The 23331-nt window shown below is 37.4% G+C and overlaps 1 protein-coding gene across 6 annotated transcripts in view; it reads left to right on the top strand.

The window, feature by feature from the left end:
- POT1 (protection of telomeres 1) overlaps positions 1 to 18390 on the top strand; it is a 149010-nt gene extending 130620 nt beyond the window's left edge. For 3 of the 6 annotated variants that reach the window (XM_073328246.1, XM_073328247.1, XM_073328245.1), the window contains exons 10-14: positions 165 to 300; positions 2904 to 2995; positions 7920 to 8011; positions 13086 to 13191; positions 14412 to 18390. In XM_073328246.1, the coding sequence (XP_073184347.1) occupies positions 165 to 300; positions 2904 to 2995; positions 7920 to 8011; positions 13086 to 13191; positions 14412 to 14524 (539 nt within the window). In that variant the 3' untranslated portion in view covers positions 14525 to 18390. The remainder of the gene's footprint in view (positions 1 to 164; positions 301 to 2903; positions 2996 to 7919; positions 8012 to 13085; positions 13192 to 14411) is intronic. The other 3 variants (XM_073328242.1, XM_073328241.1, XM_073328243.1) reach the window with 2 other exon arrangements.
- Positions 18391 to 23331: the final 4941 nt, after the last annotated feature.

The following is a 23331-nucleotide window of genomic DNA, read 5'->3' as shown; positions in this document are numbered from 1 at the left end:
ATACTTTTAATACATGCAGTACATTAAGGAGTTTCGTCAACACTGGCCTGCGTATAGTGATGAATTACAGATGCTGAAATGGATATCTGATAGGCCAAGACAGATGAATCAAGTAATTTAGGATTAAATACAATTAAGAAAACACTTTTTTTTACATTTAATAGGAGGGACGCTAAAAGAAATCAGAAAACTTTCAAGAAGATTTAAATGTATTATACCTGTGAGATCCACAAAAGAAGATCTTGAGTTACTAGACCTTTCAGCTCCCTTCCTTTTGCAAGGGAAAATATGGCATTATGGGTATGTTAAAAGAAAAAAAAAGTCTTAATAGTTTAGAAGTGGTTGCAATTAATAGATGTATAGTAAGTTAGTTTGTTTCAGTAACTTAATTCCAGTGTCACTTGCAAACAGATATAACTTTACCTTCTAAAGCTTGTTCTTGAAAAGAATTGTCCATGATAATTGCAAAAATTAAAATTGTATGGAAGAAGAAGACATTGATCTGGATCCTGACCGTGAAACTTATGCTACCACCACTATAGTTAAGAGAAAAGAAACTTACATGGTACACTTCTATTTTCAGGAGCTGACAGCTTTTTAAAAAAAACTACCCGTTAGGTTAAAAAAACCTTATTCTCAGCCCACAGACTTTCCTATAATTCTCTGGATGGTAGCGAGGGGTAGGAGGGTTTCCTCAAGGGTCAAGGCTTCTAGGAGGCGTTGGGTATAGGAGCTCATGGGCTAGGGGTGTCATGCTTGACTATATGCATATATGCCCTCCCATGCACTTTAAATGATGTGCTACAGCCCCTACTTGATGGTATGAAAAGATGAGGAGTACTTGTGGCACCTTAGAGACTAACCAATTTATTTGAGCATAAACTTTCGTATGCAGCCGATGAAGTGAGCTGTAGCTCATGAAAGTTTATGCTCAAATAAATTGGTTAGTCTCTAAGGTGCCACAAGTATTCCTTTTCTTTTTGCTAATACAGACTAACACGGCTGTTACTCTGAAACCTATGAAAAGATGGTTATCTGAACTTATTAGTTTTTTCTGCCTTAAAAAATAGAAACGCTCTTGATCATAAAGACATGCCTACTTACACACCTCATTGAGGCAAAGGCATTGGTTTCTGCTGGGCACAGGTCATCACCAGTACAAAGTACCACCCTTTGAGCTGTCAGCATGCCCCATGTGATCACTAACTGTTTGGCAGCTCAGCTTCGTAGATGGGGCCTGCAGGTGTTTCCTTGTTCCGAGATGTCTGTCTCATAAGAGCCCAGTCTTATAACTATGCCCTACAGGAGATATTTTCCCTCTTTAAATCTTTGGGTTTTATTGTAAACATTGAAAAATCACACTGGTTCCTACGCAGTCTTTCACCTTCCTAGGAGCCATCTTAGATATGACAAGAGCCCTAGATTTTCTGCCCAGAACAGGATTTGAGATCTTCAGGCAGTAAACCTAGTCAGGTCCAGAGGAGCAGGAGCAGTAGTTTTTCATTTGGCCTGATGGCAGGTTGTACCCTTGTTGCCCTCTTTGCATGGGTATGGATGTGTCCCTTGCAGAGGTGGTTCAGTCTACTGTGTAGACCAAATCATGGCCTGTACATTATAGTTTCCCTTATTCAGAAGGTTCGTGATTCTCTTTTGTAGTGAAAGCTCCCAAAGTTTGTCTCGAAGAGAAGCCCATCCCACAGCCAGCACGTTGAATAATAGTAGGCACAAAGGCCTCCAAACTTGGGAGTTCATTTAGGAAACTTGAAGGTTCATGATGTTTCAAAGTCTCACTTGTGTGCGTTAAGACCTTTACAGTAAAATTAAATGTGCACCAAGGTATGGTTGGTGTAGGGGCGATGCTTGAATTCCCTGACAGCTGTACGTCTAAAATCTCAGCCTTTGCAATTTTCATTAACGGTCTTACATTTCATCTATGTAGAATTTTTGGGTATTATCTTATTGCCCATGTAGTTGTCCTAACTCTGAATGCCACATATTCTATGTAACATATTTTAAAGGTATGAATTATATTCCTGCAACGTATTAAACCAAATTCTGCTATATTTTCTCCATTGTAAAACCAGAGTGACTTTATTGATATCTGCTTCACACCAGTGTAAGTGGGAGCAGAATTAGGTCCACTGATGACAAATTTGCTTTTAAAGCTAATCTTAAAGATAATAAATGTCAATTTTATGTTATAACTGTAACATACTAGCACAGAAGCTTATTTTGAGGGCAGAATAATGCTACCATAACTTTGTTTCTTAGGGCAAATGAAAATAACTTTATATGGACATCTCTCAACATTAGATATTTTTATTCACTTTACAGTATTTTAGTTGCTGTCTTACATTCTGTAAAGGTTTGATGATGGTACATTAGTACTCCAGGAATAAAAAGGAGAGGTTCTTTTAATAACTCATAATTAAAATATTTTAGGCACAGGTTAATCCAAATTCCTATACTAATAATCTTATAAGCCTATCATGTATTTTAATACATAGTAGAGTTTCAGATTTATTACTGTTGTTACAAAATTGCACTTTATAAGTATTGTTAAAGAACCAAAAGTGCTAGTGTATGAATATGTGCTCAGTTGGTATCAGTGCACAGTTAGCCTTTTTTATTCAATTAGGCTCTTTTGTGGGTCAAAATAACTTACTTTTTGTAGCTGGTGATTCATAAGGAGCATTAATGTAGTTTAGTACTTTAGATGTTGTACGAAGCTTCTCTGCCTTAAAAAACCTGATTTGTACACTGTGGACCTTTTCATAGTGGAGATGGTTTGCATCTCCACTGAGTAACTTTATTTGAATAAACTTGTTTGGCATAGAATGAACAAGCTAATAGTTCATCACCTTGAAGTCTGTACACTAACAGCATCTTATTTTAAATGTCAGGTGCAAACAGTGTTCGAATCAGAAGACTATCCAGAGTCTCAGTTCCCTTGCAGTAGAAGAACCATCATGGGAGCCCACTGAAATAGCACGAGGTTAGCTAACATCATTATGACCTGAACTAGATTGTGTCTTGATTCTTAAGGTAGATACAAATTGTCTCACTGAATGGATTACACTTTTGCTCGGATCTTTGTGTCCTATGGATGCATGTGTATTTGCATATATGATTACCTTTTTAGAATATTATATTAAAGATGAACTGAAAAACTTTTTACCTTTTGGAATGTGAGCTCATTGTTTAGTGTTTTTTCCTAACCAGGTGACATTTTTAACAATTAAGATAGTGCAGGTGTAACGAATCTTTGTACTTATAGATGAGTATATAGATGAGCTATACACACATATGTAGCATCAGGAATAAAATTTGTACCATGCACAAGTCTTTCACTTGAGCAAAATGTGAATCTTCCTTAGCTGTAAATGATAGTAAGGTTTGTATCGTTTTTTTAAACACTACCCTTAGAGGACATAAACGCTAGCCTACTACATAACCCAGGGAATTGGTGAAGAGTTCATCGCCCAAGTCAAAAAGGTTTGAGCCCCTAAGTCCCCTTTCTGCTTTTGAAAAATCTCCCTGTCTATTCCTTGTGTTGCTTTAGATAGTCTCATCAACTGATGGAAGGAAAACAGAGCCCTGGGAAATACAATGGGTAAAGAAGATAACAGTTTGAACTGTTTCTAAATTTAATTATTTTAAATCAGTTCACATCCTAATAAGGATTTGCAATCTCAAGTAGTATCTAAATCTGACTGATTTTATTAAAGAATACAGACTACTGCAGAAGCATGATGTGTCTCATAAATATCCTCTCATGTTTATTCTGTATTAGTAAATATAAGCTAACACATAACTTACAGTATCAAATTGTGTTCATTAGAAATTTACTTTCCCCCCCAAATTAAAAAAAACAACTAAATTCATTAAATGAAAGCTTTCCAACAAATTAAATAAAAGCAGTAGTTGGGAGATGTGTAATTCCTCACAGCATAATTCATCAACATATCAATGTGGCTACTGCATGAAAACCAATTTTGTCTGGCTGAATAAATAGCTTTGGTTTGGTTAGATTGAACCCTTTGCTTTCAGAATGTACTTCCCTGACGTATTTTAGTCACTGAGTGGTGGATCATGGCAGCATAAACAGTGTACATGACTTGTTTATAGGTAAATACTTGATCGACTATTTACATTTTCCCCAGAATTGTCCAATTAAAGATAGCACAGGTATAAAATGGAGAGATATATAAACGTCTATAATACAAAAGTAATGCATATAATATATAACTAATATTTCCGTAAGAATTTGAATTCATATGAAGGTCTATAAGGCAAGAAGAGTGTTAAAAAGCATCAGTTGTTTATATTCAAATATCGATGGGCTGTAAGAGCCCAAAATGCAAAGTCTTCCCTATTTTACAATTGTGGACTCCTTTTAGTGGAGTCTAGACTCTTACTAAACAAAATTTCGTGAAGGTGACCTAGTCTGGAATCATCAGGAGAAACTGAATAAGTGGTGTGTAAACAGGTCATCCACCTTTTTCTTGGAAGAAACTTCAACAATGTTTCTGTAGAGATGTTTATTCTCACATAACTTCAAACATATACTGCAAGCAATTATTTTTACTTATTTTATCAATTTGATTTTAAAAGTATGTGAATATATTTCTAGTTTTAGCTGATTATATATCATTTGCGCATAGAATCAGAATCCTAGAAATGTAAGACTAGAAGGGACCTCAAGAGGTTATCTAGTCCAGCCCCCCGTGCTGAGGCAGGACCAACTAAACCTAGACCATCCCTGACAAGTGTTTGTCTAACCTGTTCTTAAAAACCTCCAATGACAGGGATTCTTTAACTTTCCTTGGAAGCATATTCCAGTACATTTTTTTGTGTGTAATATCTAATCTAAATCTCCTTTTCTGCAGAGTAAGCTCATTACTTCTTGTCCTGTCTTCAGTGGATTTGGAGAACAGTTGATCACCATCCTCTTTGTAACAGCCCAAACATAGAATCATAGAATATCAGGGTTGGAAGGGACCTCAGGAGATCATCTAGTCCAACCCCCTGCTCAAAGCAGGACCAATCCCCAACTAGGGATTGTCAACTTTGTCAAGCCTGACCTTAAAAGCTTCTAAGGAAGGAGATTCCACCACCTCCCTAGATAACGCATTCCAATGTTTCACCTAGTGAAAAAGTTGTTCCTAATATCCAACCTAAACCTATGCAACTTGAGACCATTGCTCCTTGTTCTGTCATCTGCTACCACTGAGAACAGTCTAGATCCATCCTCTTTGGAACCCCCTTTCAGGTAGTTGAAAGCTGTCAAATCCCCCTTCATTCTTCTCTTCCGCAGACTAAACAATCCCAGTTCCCTCAGCCTCTCCTCATAAATCATGTGTTCCAGTCCCCTAATCCTTTTTGTTGCCCTCCACTGGACGTTTTCCAATTTTTCCACATCCTTCTTGTAGTGTGGGGCCCAAAACTGGACACAGCACTCCAGATGAGACCTCACCAATGTCGAATAGAGGGGAATGATCATGTCCCTGGATCTGCTGACAATGCCCCTACTTATACATCCCAAAATGCCATTGGCCTTCTTGGCAACAAGGGCACACTGTTGACTCATATCCAGCTTCTCGTCCACTATAACCACGAGGTCCTTTTCTGCAGAACTGCTGCCAAGCCATTCGGTCCCTAGTCTGTAGCGGTGCATGGGATTCTTCTGTCTTAAGTGCAGGACTCTGCACTTGTCCTTGTTGAACCTCATCAGATTTCTTTTGGCCCAATCCTCTAATTTGTCTAGGGCCCTCTGTATTCTATCCCTACCCTGCAGCCTATCTACCTCTCCTCCCAGTTTAGTGTCATCTGCAAACTTGCTGAGGGTGCAATCCACACCATCCTCCAGATCATTAATGAAGATATTGAACAAAACCGGCCCGAGGACTGACCGTTGGGGCACTCCACTTGATACCGTCTGCCAACTAGACATGGAGCCATTGATCACTACCTGTTGAGCCCGACAATCTAGCCAACTTTCTATCCACCTTATAGTCCATTCATCCAGCCCATACTTCTTTAACTTGCTGGCAAGAATACTGTGGGAGACCGTGTCAAAAGCTTTGCTAAAGTCAAGGAACAACACATCCATGACATATTTGAAGACTGTTACCAGGTCCCTCCTCAGTAGTCTCTTCTCAAAACTAACATGCCCATTTTTTTAACTTTTCCTCGTATGTCAGGTTTTCTAACCATTTTATCATTTTTGTTGCTGGACTCTCCAATTTGGCCACATATTTCTTAAAGTGTGGCACCCAGAACTGGACTCAGTACTCCAGCTGAGTCTTCACTGGTGCCAAGTGGAGCAGGATAGTTACCTCTCATGTCTTATTACATATGATATTCCTGTTTATACACCCCAAAATATTAGCCCTTTTCACAATTGCATCACGTTGACTCATATTCAGTTTGTGATTCACTTAAACCCCCAGATCCTTTTCTAGCCAGTTATTCCCTGTTTTGTAGTTGTGCCTTTAGTTTTTCATTCCCACGTGTAGTACTTTGCACTTGTCTTTTGATGAATTTCATCTTGTTGATTTCAGACCAATTTTCCAGTTTATCAAGGTCATTTTGAATTCTAATTCTGCCCTCCAAAGTACTGGTAACCCCATCCAGTTTAGTGTCATCCACAGATTTTACAAGCATGCTTTCCACTCCATTATCAAAGTCATTAATGAAAATATTAAATGGGACCAGACCCTGGACAGGCCCCTGCAGAACCCAATAGGAATCTAAAGCAGTATTCAAATATAAACCACACACAGACTTTCAATTGAAGATAGTCAGGAGAGTGTGTGATTGGAAAGTAGCTGCAATAATTATATAGATTAGATGCATAGTTTTGGATCATTTTTGTCTGACAGATGACATAGTTAATATCCGTGGGAGAATGTACCTAGCCATTGAATTTTCACAGATGGGTTTAGTTAATTTCAGAGTACCGGTCAGGCAGCTTTTTTATTTGAGTAGAACTTGCCCAGGAATTTTAATTACATCATATGGAATAAATTGTTTTCCCATAGATAATATATTTCACCAAATATATTGCAGTATGTTAGTTTAGAACATGATCCTGTTGTCACTGAACCAAAGGCAAAACTCTCACCAATTTCAGTGGAAGATCAGGCAGAAAGAGATCCTAACACATAGAAGTTAGGATGTATGCAAATGTTTCCAACATTTTTACTAAAGAGAAAAGATGTACTTTGGAGCATTTTCTGTATTTTTCTAAACTCCTGAGCAAAACTGAATTTCCATTCTAATGTGGTACTCTATATGTAAATCTTTCTGGGCATCTCATTTAACCTGCAACACAAAATGTTTTCACTTAGTGTATAATAACATTGTCATGAATCATATATGTAGTGCTATGTGAAATGTTTAGTGAAAATACATGCTTCACTGAAAAAATGCAGATTTGCTTCAACCAAAACAATCAGCAAATTCAAGTAGATTTTGGTGAATTTTTTGTATTGGTGGGAGGAGAGAGGAAAAAAACAACTTTTCATTTCAGAAATGCCTTTTGTTTTGGAATTTCCCTCAATTTTATATAAAAATAAAAACCTTGAAATCAAAACAAAATGTCTGGTTTTAGATTGAATGAAACATTTCCATTGTTTGCTTAAAAAAAAAAAACTTGAAAATTTTTTGTTTCAGGTCAACCTGAAAAGATTTTGTTGTTTATTTTTCAGTTCAGTGTTGAACTGAAAGATCTGTGATTCGCACAGCTCTAATTATTAATCCACAACCACCACCTGTCCAAGTATCTAATTATATTTTTAAATTATGATCTTACAATAAGTCACATCATTAAAAGCAAGTCATTTCAATTACCTTGTGTTGTGATAATTTTGTCTTGAGTTCTCAGTACCTAAAGCAAAATTTTTTTCCCACACTAGTTTTAGGTATTGAGCCACTCCAGTATGTCTTTGTTATGAAGTTTACACTTGATGATGGCACAGGAACACTGGATGCATACCTCTTTGATTATGTAAGTAAACAGAGGGTAAATAGATGATGGTTCTTGTTAAGTATCATCTCAGAGATGTATGCATGTATATATGAATTTGTACATTCTCTTTGTCATATGCAGTGTTTTAAAACAAACTATTATAATGAATGTACAAATTATTAGCACTATCCTTTGATGAAAATGCTGTTTAGGTCAATACTAGATAAAAGGTAAAATGGGAGAAAAATGTGTGTTCAAGTCTTAAAATGGACTGAAGAGAGGAACTAGAGTGGCAGTTGTGGACACCCTCCTGCTTCCCCCCACCAGGGCACAACCTCGACTGTGGGACTGGTATGTCCCCATTAACACTCTGGATCAGGGTACTCTTACACTGCTCTGCTAGTAACTAGCAGCCCCTTCTGGCTTTGCTGTCACATAGCCATTAGCACATGAGGGTACACCCAAAGTTACATGCAGGCTTTCACAGCCTGTCATGAACTATACATAGGGAGACCCCAGCAAATCCCCAGGGCCCAGTCTTGCACCCCAAAAATGTACCATCTTGCGCTGATTAAGAAGGTCTTGAGCAGTATAAGCTCATTAATTAATTCACCACTCCTTCAAAGGATAGTGGATGTGCCCCAGACTTTGTAATTTGAGCAGATTCCCCGAGCTCTTTAGACAAATTCATTGGTGAAGATAAAGAATTAAAATAAGTTTATTAACTACAAAAAGATAGATTTTAAATGATTATAAGTTGTAAGCATAGAGATCAGAGTTGGTTACATAAGAAATAAAAGAGAAAATCAAAGTTTAAATCATGAACTTTATCAGACTAAGCAAGAGTTGAATCAAGCAGTTTTTCTCACCCCACTCAAAGTTGCAAGCAGTTCACAGTTCTTAATACACAGGCTGAACTCCCTGCTCAACCTGGGACCAATTTCCTAGTTCAAAGTCTTTTCTGCCAAACGTTCTTGTTGCCTTCAGAGTAGGTGGGGAGGAAAGAGGCAGACTCTTAATGCCACTGTCCCTTATTTTATATACTCAGTTCATGTGTCTGGAAAAATACTGGCTCAAACGTGGAGTCAAGCATCACCAGTCCTGATACCTTGCTGAGTCACTGAGTTAAGCAATCCCCATTATGTAGAGCTTGAGCAACTGTCTCTTACTGAATTGTAAATCTCTTGTTTGAAATTCCCTTACTGGTCAACGGGTAGGGAGGGTCGTTTAACACCCATCTGGGTGTGGGTCACCCCCTTTGTTGCCACTGGATAGCTTGCTATGGGCATCTCCTACACTCACAACATATTTAAGTAACAACCATATAGCAAAATCTCATAATTCTATATACAATGATGACATACATATTTTGACAGAACAATGAGTTTCAGCAAATCATGAGTTTTCATAGGATATTAAGATATCCTATGAAAACTCATGATTTGCTGAAACAAGACATTCTTGGTACAAAATATAACCATACACAAGTGGTGAATATGTAGGCTACAGAGTGCTATTTTGAAGTACAATATGTCACAGGTATACAGCATTCTGTTTTTCCACAAAGTCCCTGGTTGAGCTGGCTGAGTTTCTCTCTGTCATGGTGTTAAATCACCCTGTCTGATTGCTTTCAATCTGATCATTGAGAGTGACTATTTTGGGGGGTTAGCTCAGGATTTTATGACTACTCTGACAACTTGAAATTAGATGAAGGTTTCTAACCATTAGAGGAGTGAGGTTTTGGAATAGCCTTCCAAGGGAAGCGTTGGGGTAAAAGACCTATCTGGCTTTAAGATTAAACTTAATAAGTTTATGGAGGAGATGGTATGATGGGACAATGTGATTTTGGCAATTAATTGATCTTTAAATATTCATGGTAAATAGGCCCAATGGCCTGTGATGGGATGTTAGATGGGGTGGGATCTGAGTTACTACAGAGAATTCTTTCCTGGGTTTCTGGCTGGTGTATCTTGCCCATATGCTTAGGGTTCAGCTGATCGCCATATTTGGGGTCAGGAAGAAATTTTGTCCAGGGCAGATTGGAAGAGGCCCTGGAGGTTTTTCGCCTTCCTCTGTAGCATGGGGCACGGGTCACTTGCTGGAGGATTCTCTGCTCCTTGAAGTCTTTAAACCATGTTTTGAGGACTTCAATAGCTCAGACATAGGTGAGAGGTTTATTGTAGGAGTGGGTAGGTGAGATTCTGTGGCCTGCATTGTGCAGGAGGTCAGACTAGATGATCATCATGGTCCCTTCTGACCTTAATAACTATGAATCTGTATAAACTCTGTTTCCTTACTGGGTAGATTCTAGCCAAAGCCATATAGCTGTCCATCCTCTAAATCTAGTTGTTTGATCTAAAGGTCTGGGTAATGGGGCTCTTGCTTGTCATGAACTGACTAGTGCCTCCTAGGTTTTATTCATCTAGCCTCCAAATAGTCCCTGCTCTAGAAAGATTGTTTGTCTTACCTAAACACTTGGTCTCCACATTTAACATCAGATTATACATTCACTCTTTGTGACTTTACAGACTTTGCTTAAATTACATGTCTCCGTTTCCCAATTTTCTAAAATAGAAATGATATTGGCCTGCCCATGGGAATGTGAGGGATTAACTAAATGATTCTAAAGTGCTATGTAAATATGCAATATTATTTTTCATATGCATATGTAATAGATGTATTACTTTGTGGAAGAAATGGAAAATCCTATTTCATATGTTCATGATGGCAGAGTTAAATTAGTTGTGAGTACTCTGCATGTCCTAGATTTTGAGTAGTTGGGCCTTCATGTTTCATTTAGATAGTTGTTTGTATTCAATAGACATTTGTTTTAGCTGTCCTTTCAGTTGTTGCATACCTGCTGATAATTTCAGGTAGGAATGTAAATGTTAAGAAGTATGAGGACTTTGATAAGATGAATAGATGCTGATAATACCAATCTAATGTAACATTATATTTGTAATGTATTACACAGCAGCTTTGGAATTATCTAAAACAAGTTGGGCTTTTTGATCCCTGTGTTTCACAGCTTGCAACATCCTCACCTCAAATACATACAAATTAATATAGAAATATATTTTTACCCACTGTGTCAAGTGACAATCAGGGGGAAATATTTTCCCATTTCTTTAGCACATTCTGTATAACAGGTTAAAAGGCTCTTCTCGTAAAATATTAAGGTCTTTAGCTGCAAAAGGAAGCTGAAGCCCAGCAATCCCCACTTTCTCCTCTTCTTTCCTTTCCACGGCCCCTCTCCCCTTCTTTGAAAGCTGTTCTTCTAAATTGAGAAACTAATCTGGGGGAGCTGCTGAGTGCTACAGCTGAGCTGCAGGGGGAAAAGGTAGTTTTCTTTTGAAGTGTTACCTGCACTTCAAAAGGAAACTGCCACTTTCCTCTGCTCAGACTAAGGTGCTCCAACAGTGCTTGAGAAGAACCTGGGCTGCTTTGAATTGTGACTTTAAACTAGCTTCCAATCAGATTTCTATAGTCATGCTCCCAGTTCATTTTCTTAACCTGATTGTCTGAGTTAAAGGAGCTGGGGAGAAGAGTCAGCAAAAATTATGGTATGGTAGCAGGAAGGACTTCGGAGGTCAGAGGGAGTAATTGTCCCTCTCTGACATGTCCCCATCTTTTGGTCATTTTCCATTAGATTTCTAGTTTAAAAATTAAAGTGAGGAGAAACTGTTCCCACATTAGTTCTTTTAAGAGAAAGCATGAGTTGAAAATGTGTCTCTTTTGCCGTAAACGGTTGTTCTTTAACATTTATATTATAGTGCCATCTAGAGGTCAACCAGAAAGGACCCCATTTTGCTAGGTGACACATCAGCTGGGCTCCAGGGAGAAAAAGAGATGAGGTTGGCCAAGAAATGTGGGGGAAAGAGGAACAAAATGAAAGTCTGGTCAAAGTTATGTTAAAATAATTATGCTGTAGTGAAAATTGTTGGGAGTAGGTTTTATACAGTTCCCCTACTCTTTTATTTCATCATCTGCTTGAGCTACTCTTTATAGTGGGAGGATAAATTGTGTAAAACCCACCCACATGTCTTTTCAAACAGAAGAATGAAATTCAAAACAAGAGTTCTACTTGCATAGGTTCAGATTCCGACACCCTTACTCCTGTTCACCTCCTTAATCTTGAGGAGTAAGTGGTATTTTATGCCTCAGGATTTCCATTCATAGCAGTGGGACTATTTGAGGTGTAAGGTTGAATTTAAATAAGGATAGCACAATCCTGTCTATAATTTCTGTCTGTTTGTCTATCATACTTATATGGCCCCCATCACTATAGTATCTAGAGCTGGGCAATTGGGTTGGGGGGGGGAGGTATTATTTTTGCCAAAAAAAAAAAAATGCATTTTGGGGGCTCTGAAACTATTCACAAATTTGTGATGAATTTGTCAAAAAGTTTTGCCTGAAAAAAGAAAATAAAAATGTTTTTTCGAAAAGTCAAATTTTTTCATTTCAACCATTTGAAAATATTGTTTTGACTTTGTTTCAAAATGTTTCATTTTGAAATATCTTTTTGACTTTTCATTGTGAAATGATGTTTCATTTTTAAATTTTGTGCCATTAAAAAAACCCGTATAAAATGGTGAAAAACACCCAAAGCTGACTGAATCAACACTGATTACAAAAAAATAATCATCTTGTGTCAACCTAAAACATTTTAATTGGTTCAAAACAGAAAAAAAAAATGAAAAACTGAATTTCAGTTTGAATCAAACCAATTTGTTTTTTCACATTTTTTGAGTCAGCCCCCTGCCAACTGAAAAATCTATTATTCACTCAGCTCTAATAGTGTTTGAGCACCTCACAATCTTTATTGGATTTATCTTCATGCAGTATGTGTGTTAGTAAGGCATTAATGCACTTTTTTGGTGGTCTAAGTCATTGCGCATACTACATGTCTCAGGGTTAATGCCCTACTCATGCATGTTCTGGTTTGTTTCTAGCTGTATTTGGATCATTTTAAAAACACAGAACTGAATATATTGCTCCCTTTTGTCATTTTAGTCTCTTCATAAGATTCAAGAGCTTTCTAAAATGACACTAACTAATGACAACCTGATTTATTTTTCTCTTCTTTTCTCCTCAAACCCTTCCCTTTCCTCAGGAAAAGTTTTTCCAGATTCCTGCCTCCGAAGTCCTTACCAGTAGTCTTCTTCAGGAGAAGATGGAAATGATCATGAATATACTTTGTCCTCCAGGAACAAAACTAGGTCAGCTGTCACTTTTTGTAATCTGCTACTATATATGTAAAGTTAAGCTGTATTCACCATTAATTTATTATAAATATGATGAGAGCACAGACCAAATTCAATACTACAGAATTGTAAGGAAATTGTTACTTTTGTTTAGTGTAATATGTTTGGTTTGCCCTTTTTAAAAAAAAGGGGCCTTTGGGAACAGGAGTAATAATTCAGTCCCTAAAAGGGTAATGAGGGTGTGCAGCTGTTCACTCATGTTGGCATAGATTCAGTTTGGTATGTATATATGCATGTCGAGGCAGAGCTAGATGTGTAATTCACATTTATATGGAAGTTAACCAAAAGACCTTTATTTAAAATGTCACAGAAGCATAGTGACAATTGATAGAGAATTCAGTCTGAGCCCCTCACTTTAGGCCAGATTCTTCCATTGAATGCACACAGAATGTTGGAGTACCCTTTCCTGTGGGAAATCCCTGTGGAAAGTGACTCAGGGTAAGGAAATCTTCATGAAGATCCCATCAGAGTTCCTCTGAGCATTTCATCTGGGGGCCCAAAATGGAAGCGTCCTTTGGGCTGTCTGAACAGAACTGTTTGTCTTTGCCATAGCTCTGGCCCTTAGGAGCCTGTTTCCTCACAGTTTTCAGAGTAACAGCCATGTTAGTCTGTATTCGCAAAAAGAAAAGGAGTACTTGTGGCACCTTAGAGACTAACCAATTTATTTGAGCATAAGCTTTCGTGAGCTACAGCTCACTTCATCGAAGTGAGCTGTAGCTCACGAAAGCTTATGCTCAAATAAATTGGTTAGTCTCTAAGGTGCCACAAGTACTCCTTTTCTTTTTCCTCACAGTGCAAGTCCAAAGCACCCAGGCACCTTTGTCCCTGGGGACCTTCTTCCACCCAGTGCAGTGGGTGTTCCATGGAATAGAAATTATATCCCTAGGCTACATTATCTTCTCCAAGTACAATCCTTTGGTGAGAACAGAGGGAGAATAATGATACAGATCCCACTCTGCAGCCTCCTCCCAGGTGGCTCTCTGTACCAGCAGAGAGGAGAAGTGTTTCTCAATGGGGACTGATCAACCCCTTCTGTGCATAAGAAACTTCAAAATCCATTTTCAGTCAGCTGAATTATGTGTTAGTGTTCCTAGTTAAAGGCTGTGTTAAAGTTCCACTTTTCTTATAAGAGCTGGAAATACTATCAAAATGTGTAATTTGTTTTTGATTTGCAGATGACTTGCCATGGTTGGAATGCTTCATCAGGTCTTATAATGTCAAAGATGGAATGGAACAGCAAGTTTGCTATCAAATTTTTGACACTATGGTTGCTGAAGATGTTATCTAGTGATATGTATTGCAATTTAAGAGACATGCAATTTATTGACATTGATTACAAAAAAGTTTTGAAGCTATAAAAACCATAAAAGGTTTTGTATAACATTTAATGTATCATGTTATGTGTTGAGAAAAATTAATCAGGAAAACAAATGCCTTTTTCTGCATCTCACTTGTGCATGAAGGTTTTAGCTCTTCTGTTTCTGAATTAAAATTAATTGGACATATGCTAAGAGGTATTTATTACTTGCTCTGGGCCCAACCCAGTGAGTCAAGTGGTAGTTGAGGTGCTCAGTACTTCATGGGATTGATCACTGCATGGTTGAAACTGTTAAAAGTGATTTAATATCCAAACATTCCAAGCTATTACGCAATTGAAAATTATCAATAATGTTACTAAACTCTGCTATGACTTACAGCATCGAATTTAAAGGAACATTGTAAAATGTAAACATGTTTTGTAATGTATGAAGAACAGTCAGCATGATTATGCTTTGTTTATTTACCTATTCTAATACAAAAGAGTGTGATTTGAGCACAGCTGTGGAAACTTCCATTAACTTGTATTCCATTAACATAAACTTCCATTAACTTGTATTTCCTCACTTTATTCTGTACAAACCTATTTTAGGATTCTGAAAAACCATGGGTTTTTTCCTTACTTTAATTTCTCATTGATATGTAGATTGTAGCAAGCTTTTCCTGCAATCCTTATGTGTACAGGTAGTGTTACTGACCTCAGTGGAGCTATACGCATGAGTTAGAATTACTCATCTGGTTAAGAATCATAAAGTCAGGCCATAAAAGCAGGGATATTTAAAATATTAAAATGAATACTAATATTTATTAGATTGTAAGGATGGTAAAGTCAGACATATTTGGGACCATATCTGACATTGCTGCTCCTTTAAATTGTGTGTGTATTTGCAGAGGTTCTTGCACATAGTTTGGCTAAATTTAGTGTCCGATTATACTGTCTCGATTGCTTTTCTCTTTTATATAATTGGATTGGATGGCTAAATTTTAAGACAGCATTTTCAGGCCAACGAGTGACTAGTTGGCTACCACAGTGAAAAACATGCGTGCTCTTTTACCTTGCATTCTAATATTTGCCCCAAATTCAGAATAATTTTCTAGAGAATAATTTTAATGTAAAAATTCTTGTAAGGGGAATATGCTTCTTGTCATCAAGGAAAAAATTACATAACACTTGCACAGCGGACTTTTTTAAATGGAGTATGGAGATATTTAAAATAGTGCTAACAGTTGACTAGTACTTTGATACTAAATACAAATGATTTTACAGTGTTCTAAGAAATGATTAGTAGAATAAGCTATTATATCCACTTAGTTTCATACAAATGTCAATAGATTTTGTGTGTTACTTTAAAAATCACTCTGAGCAATGGAAACAGTGAGCCATGAACCTAGAAGTTATATGCTTTATCAATTATCATGTGGGTAGAAGGTACATTAACATTGGAAGCCGATGGTTCGCTTTCAAGGAGAGGAGAAACTGTCAGCCTGATTGAATGGGACCATCAGCTTGCCAAGCAAGGAAAAAAACTGGCAATATTTCTGAAAGCAGCTGCCTACCTACCCCTGGCCTGATGAGAGATACTGATAAGTGAATTATTTTTAAGACTTGAACACCTACTTGGGTGTCCAGATAATTTCAGTGGAATTTAACTCCTGAAGTGCTCATCCATAAGAAATATACAAGGGTTTGTTTGCTAGGTAATGGATAGTTTAATCACAAAAACTATAGAGCCAAACCTCTTTTGGAATAAGATTTGTATAGAAGCCTGTATTTCTGGTTGTGTTACATGACATCACAAACCATATTATGCACTGCCAGTCGTTGTTAGAAAGTAAGTGTTAAATTGTAAATGTTTTTTATATAAATAAAAAGTCATGTTCCTATACATCATTGCAGGTATTAATAATATCTATTTTAAAGTAACCCTTTTGAAAAATAATAGATCAGAATATATAAGGGTCACACTTCAGTGTATATTTGTTTTCACCATCTCTAATGTTTGAGATTCTTGGCAGAACGTTTTCAAGTCATTTTATGATTGTAAATATGACACTTAAAGTTGTTTGGCTATTGAATATTGTAATATTCAGCTGATTGATAAACACAGTTTAAAATAATGTGCTCTTTTCTCACACTTAACTTTTGGATATCTATTCACAAACACTCTTTGCTGCCAATGGCCTCATCCAGCAAAGCACATTCTTAGATAAGTTTGTTGAATTGGAACCCAAATAGTTAATTGTCTTACCAGATGTATTTTATTTGAGATTTTCAGTGCTCTTGGAAGATGTTGAATTTGTCAGAACCGAAGATCACGGTTCACAAAACTTGTCTCAATGTTGACCTGAAGGATCCTTCTATAGGGGTGATTGAGCTGTGTTCAATCTCCATGACTGTTTTATTCCTTAATGCTTCTGTGGAGACTGCCAACTTGGAAGCCAATTGGGATAGTAGTTTCTGTGATGCAGGCAGTTTTCACTCTGATCTGAATTGAGAGCACAAACTCACACCAACTTACTGTAGGCCACACCTGTTACAGTAATGACTTTCAGTCACTACCGACCTGGACCAGATACCATCTTCTGCACAGAAGCAAGAAATTCTATCTCCCATTTTCAGGCCCTTGGTCACATTTCTCTAGTTTCAAAACATATTTTAAAAATAAATCAAAACTGTCTTTCTGAATTGAGTGAATGAGATTGCTGAGATCCATCGATGATATAGTAGCTATCCATAGAATTAATTTATTAAAGACATTTTAAAATGTTATGTTAACATTTTATATAATTAATGTGGGAAAAATCAGAATGCTTTGAAAGGTGAATCTGATATCTGTGATTTCAAAGCTGATTAATGATTAACCTGTTGAATTGAAGATAATTCACCTCCCAATGACTTCATAAATATCTCCTTCAGTTACCTTTGGTAAATGAAATAACCAAACAATCATTCATTTTCTGATACAGCTGTAAAATTAACCTGAAAAGTTTTCAAAATAAATCACTTCTAAAAATGAAACCTACAGCGGTCTCTGAGTTGTGAAGAATATGTATTAAGGTTATAACAACCAACAAGAATGCACTTCTATGTAGAAATCCATGATTAAATCGAGTCTTCCTGACTAGTGATTTAAATCATGATTTAAATCAATTCCACCTTGATCAGATCTATTTTTAAAATACAGTATATTTTTAATGAGTGGGTTATAGTGTTCCATTTTGGGGTTCTGGTGATACGTAAACTACTTGAGTTGTACTCTTTGATTGACAGTGTTACCAGAATCCCTTCAATGAAGTTATAGTCCCTATAATTCACAGCTACTATTCAGTCAGTCTAATCAGTCTATAGAAATTACAGCTAAAAATGAACAGATCTGTGAAGATGTAAATCATTGTATACAAAAAGCCACATTTAAATTACTGACATTTTGCATACTGCATATATAGTAAACAGTATGGAACAAAATGCATATGCAGAAACAGGAGGAGTAGGCTAGTGCAAATGCAATTTAACAGCTTTTCAGATCAAAATTTCAGCTTTTTTTCAGACAGCTATGTAAGTGCTGTCATCCATATTTCCTCTGTAAAGATTAACTTATTTGCAAAATTCAACCATTTAAGCTGCATCTGAAACTCAGAATATCTGAACATCCCTAACTCAAAAGTGGACAAATTTTGCAAACAAAGAAAGCATCTGGATGGAGGGCTGGTAACCAGTTTCAAGAATTTCAGATCTCTGGAATTAAAGACAAATGACCAAGTTACAGCAGCTTTTTTGAAACACCATTTTACACATGTATACGGAGAAGATAAACTATAACCATGTCAGAAACTATCCGTGTCCAATAAAGTAAAGCAGTTATGGTGTCAAGGAAACTCTTTCCTCCTTCTAGTCCACCCAGAACACTGCAGCACTGGTTCAAACACCCTTAAATCCCTCTTTTTCTGCTGTAAACAATTCAGCTTTTTCTCTACACCTTTAAGACACTTAGGGTCTGATCCTGGAGACTTGCTGCATGCAGGTGGACCTTTGTACCAATCAGAGTCCCAGTAACATCAGTGGAGTTTCACATGGGCCCATGGGTCTGCGTGTGAGCCATCGGATCTGTATCACATCTTTGCCATAATTTCCTCCTGTCCCTTTCACTGTTCCTTAAATTCCTTTCCTTTCTTACTTGCTGATCACTACATACCTGGAATAACCCTCATTCACATCTACTCCCCTCTCTGCCCACAGAAAAAACATATGACAAAGCCTCTCTCCAAGATGCTTACTATCTGAAGAGTGCACCATATTCTCTGTATTGGTTCTGTTCTTTTATTGTCCTCTGTCCTACTCACCACTGCATAGTGTAGCTCCTTTGAAATAAATAAAGTTAGACTGAGCATAATTGGAGTACTGCAGTGATGAATTCAATGGTTACTGAAGTTCTGTGGCTGCAGAATCCCCATAGAATGGACCATTCATCCCAGCTTAGACAAGAAATCCTCTCTCCTGTTGCAATCTTTTGCCTCACTATCTCTTTTCCAAGTCTCACTTCCTCCTCTCTTCCTCAGTAATCTTAGGATTTGTGGGAAGCATAAACAAAGGATTCCAAGTCTTCTGTGTGTCTGGTTCCTGCTATGATAAAAGGAGGTTAGCAATCACTCACTGAAGAGCTGCCATCTCAGATGTTTCTTTTATTCTTCATTTATTTCTTATTTATGTACCTGTTCCCTTTAACATGAGATGGTATGTGCATTTTAACAACAAGGAGGTCTGGTGGCACCTTAAAGACTAACAGAGTTATTTGGCCATAAGCTTTCGTGGGTAAAACACCACTTCTTCAGATGATGTGCTTTTATGAGCACTGCAACCGTTTGTTATTAACTTGGGACTCTTCACTCTCTTCTAAATTTCTTCTCAGATTTGTTCTCAGCTCTATATATTATTTATTTTAAAACATTTTTGCTGTTAACAAGCATGTTATCTCTGGAGACAGAAATCCACAGTTTCAGAACTGCAAAACTAAGCATCTCTGTATGAAAGCAACACCATTTACTTAAATCAATCTACTCTCTGAATTGTGAGTTTGGTTTGGTTTTTCCTGCTGTTGCTACAAGTAACACCTAAGAGCACTATAACTTGAAAGATACTAAAGAGAGGAATAATTTTTATCCCCTTCCAGGTTGTTAATGCATTCGATAGCACCTTGCACACCAGTGCTTTCTCCATTTCCCCTCCATAGTCAGTTTCGCCTGGTGTTTGTGTGGGTCCCTCCCACAGCCATGGGGGAGACAAAAACATTTTTAAACATGGAAAATCTGATTGTAAAACCACAAAATTTCACAGGGACACTTAGAGGCAGGGGCCGTATCTGAAACCACCTTCATATCTCAATTTTAGATTGACAATGTCTTTTTAATCTTTGATTGCTTTTGTCTGTTTAAATATGGGCCTTATTTTTATTTGAAAATAGTAATTGTTTCTTGGTGGTTTTTTAATGTAGTATCTAGTTTAAAACTGATCCAGTTTTCTTGAGTTCCTATGAAAACTGACAGTGCATTTTCCAAAATACAATCTCTTAATCCAAAAGTCTTGGTGCAAAATTGCTACACATTTTTATCTCTATAATTTGATCAGTACGTTGACTACCTCTTTAAAGACTATTCCTATCCATTACTAAACTGTCCCCTTTTAAGAAGTTTGTAGCCACGGTGCAATCTCCTTAGATCGAAGGTTCACATCCACAATTGGTCAATTCAGTCCGTATTCTTAAATGTAATCTTGGATTCCTTAGTGATGCTGAGCACCCACATTGCAACAGCTATGAGTAATGCTTTCTACTATATCAAGTGGCTAGGGGAAATTGTCCCATCTAGTGGACAAAGACCTGGCCTCACTTACTCACACCTTCGTCACCTCTCAGGCTGTATTACAGCAATGTAATATACATGGGCATGAAACCTTCAGCATTTGAGAAACTACAATCTGTACAAAACACAGCAGCACATCTCAGTAACACAGGCTACCACGAGCACATCACATCTGTCCTCTGCTTGCTACACAGAATTTAAAATCAAGTTCAAAGTCTCAGTCCTCTTCAAAGCACTCCATGGCCTGGGCCCAGGATACCTAAACGACCATTTAAAGCTCCACGATGAGGACCGTGGTCGACAACTTCACTCCTCGGTACAGTGGAACTTTCAACAATAAGCATGACGTTTATCTGTACTGGAGACATACCCTTCTCTGAGGGTGGTCTGCAACCGTGGAATGAACTTCCCCTGGAACTAAGGATTATCACAAAGTTCACCACTTTCTACTCCAACTGTAAGATGCATTTCTTTGATCTTCCCTTCTCTAATATAAAAACATAGCATGAATATTAATAAATAAAAACCCTACCAAAACAAGACACTTCACTGCATAATCATCTCCCTCCGGAAAAAGGATAAGAGAACAAATATTATGTGACAGCTGCATAGTCATGTTGCTTAATGCACTACAGGAAGGTGCCCAGATGCTACAGTAATGAGCACAGTGTACAAACCCAGAAAAAAAGTATAGTTTTAGAGACGGTATTAAAATCTATTTAGAAGTCAGTACTATTTCTTTGCACACCATCCGTGGAATTTGTATCTTTGTAACAATCTCCTATAAAAGGGTCAGTTTACTTCTCTTGTAAGTGTTAAGTTGACTATGGACAAAATTCTGAGCAGAATTAAAATGTAAAACCCCTTCACTGAATATAAAAACTCTTTCACCTTGCCAACTGTTATAGTCTGTTACCAGTCTGTCACTTCTCTGACAAGGACTTGGTCACACAAGCATTACTTATAAAATGCCCTTTCATAGAAAGCATCTCAAGGCATAGTAAAAATAGGAAATTTTCAAAGCTCATTCCTCTAGGACTTGAGGAAAACATGAATGTCTTTAGCCTACTTTTCAATCTGGGCAAAGAGGTATCTAATCTTATACAAATGGGCAGCAAATTCTCATGCTTTTGAAACACATTTCAAAGAGGTTGTTAGACCAGGTACTGTTATCTTCAGTTTAAATGTTGAGAACGCTGATTAATGTGGGTCAGAAGAGCACAAGGTTGGGATGGAAGGTCAAGCCCACATATGGTAACTCAGAAGAATTTTGAAATTTATTCAGAAATGCAGGGAATTGATACAATGACTGGAAATCTGGGGCGGGTGGAAATGTGATATTTTCTGCTTGTTAATTAGCTTTGTTAGAGAATTCTGGACTGGCAAGCTTGTTTTTAAACATGTTCACCTACTTAGGTGATGAGGGCCATAAAAGTACTTGGTTAGCTAGAATTTAGAATCCATGAAAGGTACTGGATTGACAATCCTAAAGACTGATCTTATCTGTGTACAGAACAGATCAAGCTTCTACTCCTGGGTATTTAGGGTCTCCATTCCCATGCAATGGTTGGCGTCCCTGCATAGATTGTCAGCAAGGGTGTCAATTGGTCACCAGCTGTGGTTTGTGTCATATAGACACATCTACTAGGCATTGAACTGAAACAATCTATATATTCCTCATAATCCACTGTAAAGCTATCAGTTGTTGACACCTTTGGGTTACTTACTGATTTAGATTGGCAGTCTGAATCCAGCAGGCAAGGAAAAAATGCTGAATATTTCACCAACAATTGCTTTAGCCATGTTTTTCTCCCATAAACCCCTGTTGTTTAAACTTATTGAGGAAGACATAATGTTAGAAAAATACAATAGTCAGCCTTGGTTGAAATGAAAGCCTGCATCAGCCCCATAATACCAGAAGTTAAGGAAGAGTTTGTGAATGTTTACCAGATGGTGGATGGAATCGTTCTCCATCTGGTTACAACATGACTTGATTAGCTAAAAAAAATCTCAATTTCATGGTCAGGTAAAGGAGATGATGGAGGCAGTAACTAGCAGCTAGTGGGAAATGGTAATATGATCAGTTTTATTAGAATTAAACATCTTAAGGGGGTTGATGCAATAACAGAATGGAACAATAATAATACTTATAGAGCACTTTGAAAACATTAAAGCAAGAGGGTAGGTATGTTGAACATTATCTGCATTCTACAGATAAGGGAAAACTCAGACACAGAGTGTTGTGATTCAGGCAAAGTCACATAATAAATTGGTGTGAAGGCTGGGAATAGAGCCATATTTCCTGTCTCCCAGAGTCTGAGACTCTGCTGCCTCCCTCAGTGTCAACATATGATATCGTAATTTTGATTTATAAAAAGTACCTGTCTGAGACACTGTATCTTCTCATGGTCTGGAGACCAGTACACAGATGAAGCTTAGCTCATAGGTGAAAATAAGGTTGGTTTTCTCTATCGTTCCCTGGTAGATATCACAAAGTAACCTGAACATGTCCCACAATTTAGTATGATTAGCATCTCACTCAAGTGGGGCTAGGAAAGGTGTGTGAAAGGGGTGATTCCTTCTTTTTTGGAGAGTGAAAATTAATGTGAAGTATCTTGTCACATAGCTTTACATGGGTGTCTAATTTCTCTGCCTTCAGAAAGTAGATTTTCTAGTAAAATTTTTGGGAGGCTGAAATTTATTCACAGTGAATCATGTGAATAAAAAGCCTCTTTCACCCAAAAATTCGTACGTAAAAATCTTGGCGGGGACTGGGGGTGGCTCCCCAGAGCCAGATAAGCACCTCTACCCACCCAGTAAATTTTGTACCTAAAAGGTGTGTGTGCATGCAAAGGAGTTGGTTGTGACTGGCAGTGTAAAGGGACCTTAGTGTAATTGAGACTCTGGCTCTTCTGTCTAGTT

This window comes from Lepidochelys kempii, chromosome 1 (assembly GCF_965140265.1).
Source record: "Lepidochelys kempii isolate rLepKem1 chromosome 1, rLepKem1.hap2, whole genome shotgun sequence".
In the NCBI taxonomy this organism is placed as follows: domain Eukaryota; kingdom Metazoa; phylum Chordata; order Testudines; family Cheloniidae; genus Lepidochelys; species Lepidochelys kempii.
This window is presented reverse-complemented; position numbering and strand designations above follow the sequence as displayed.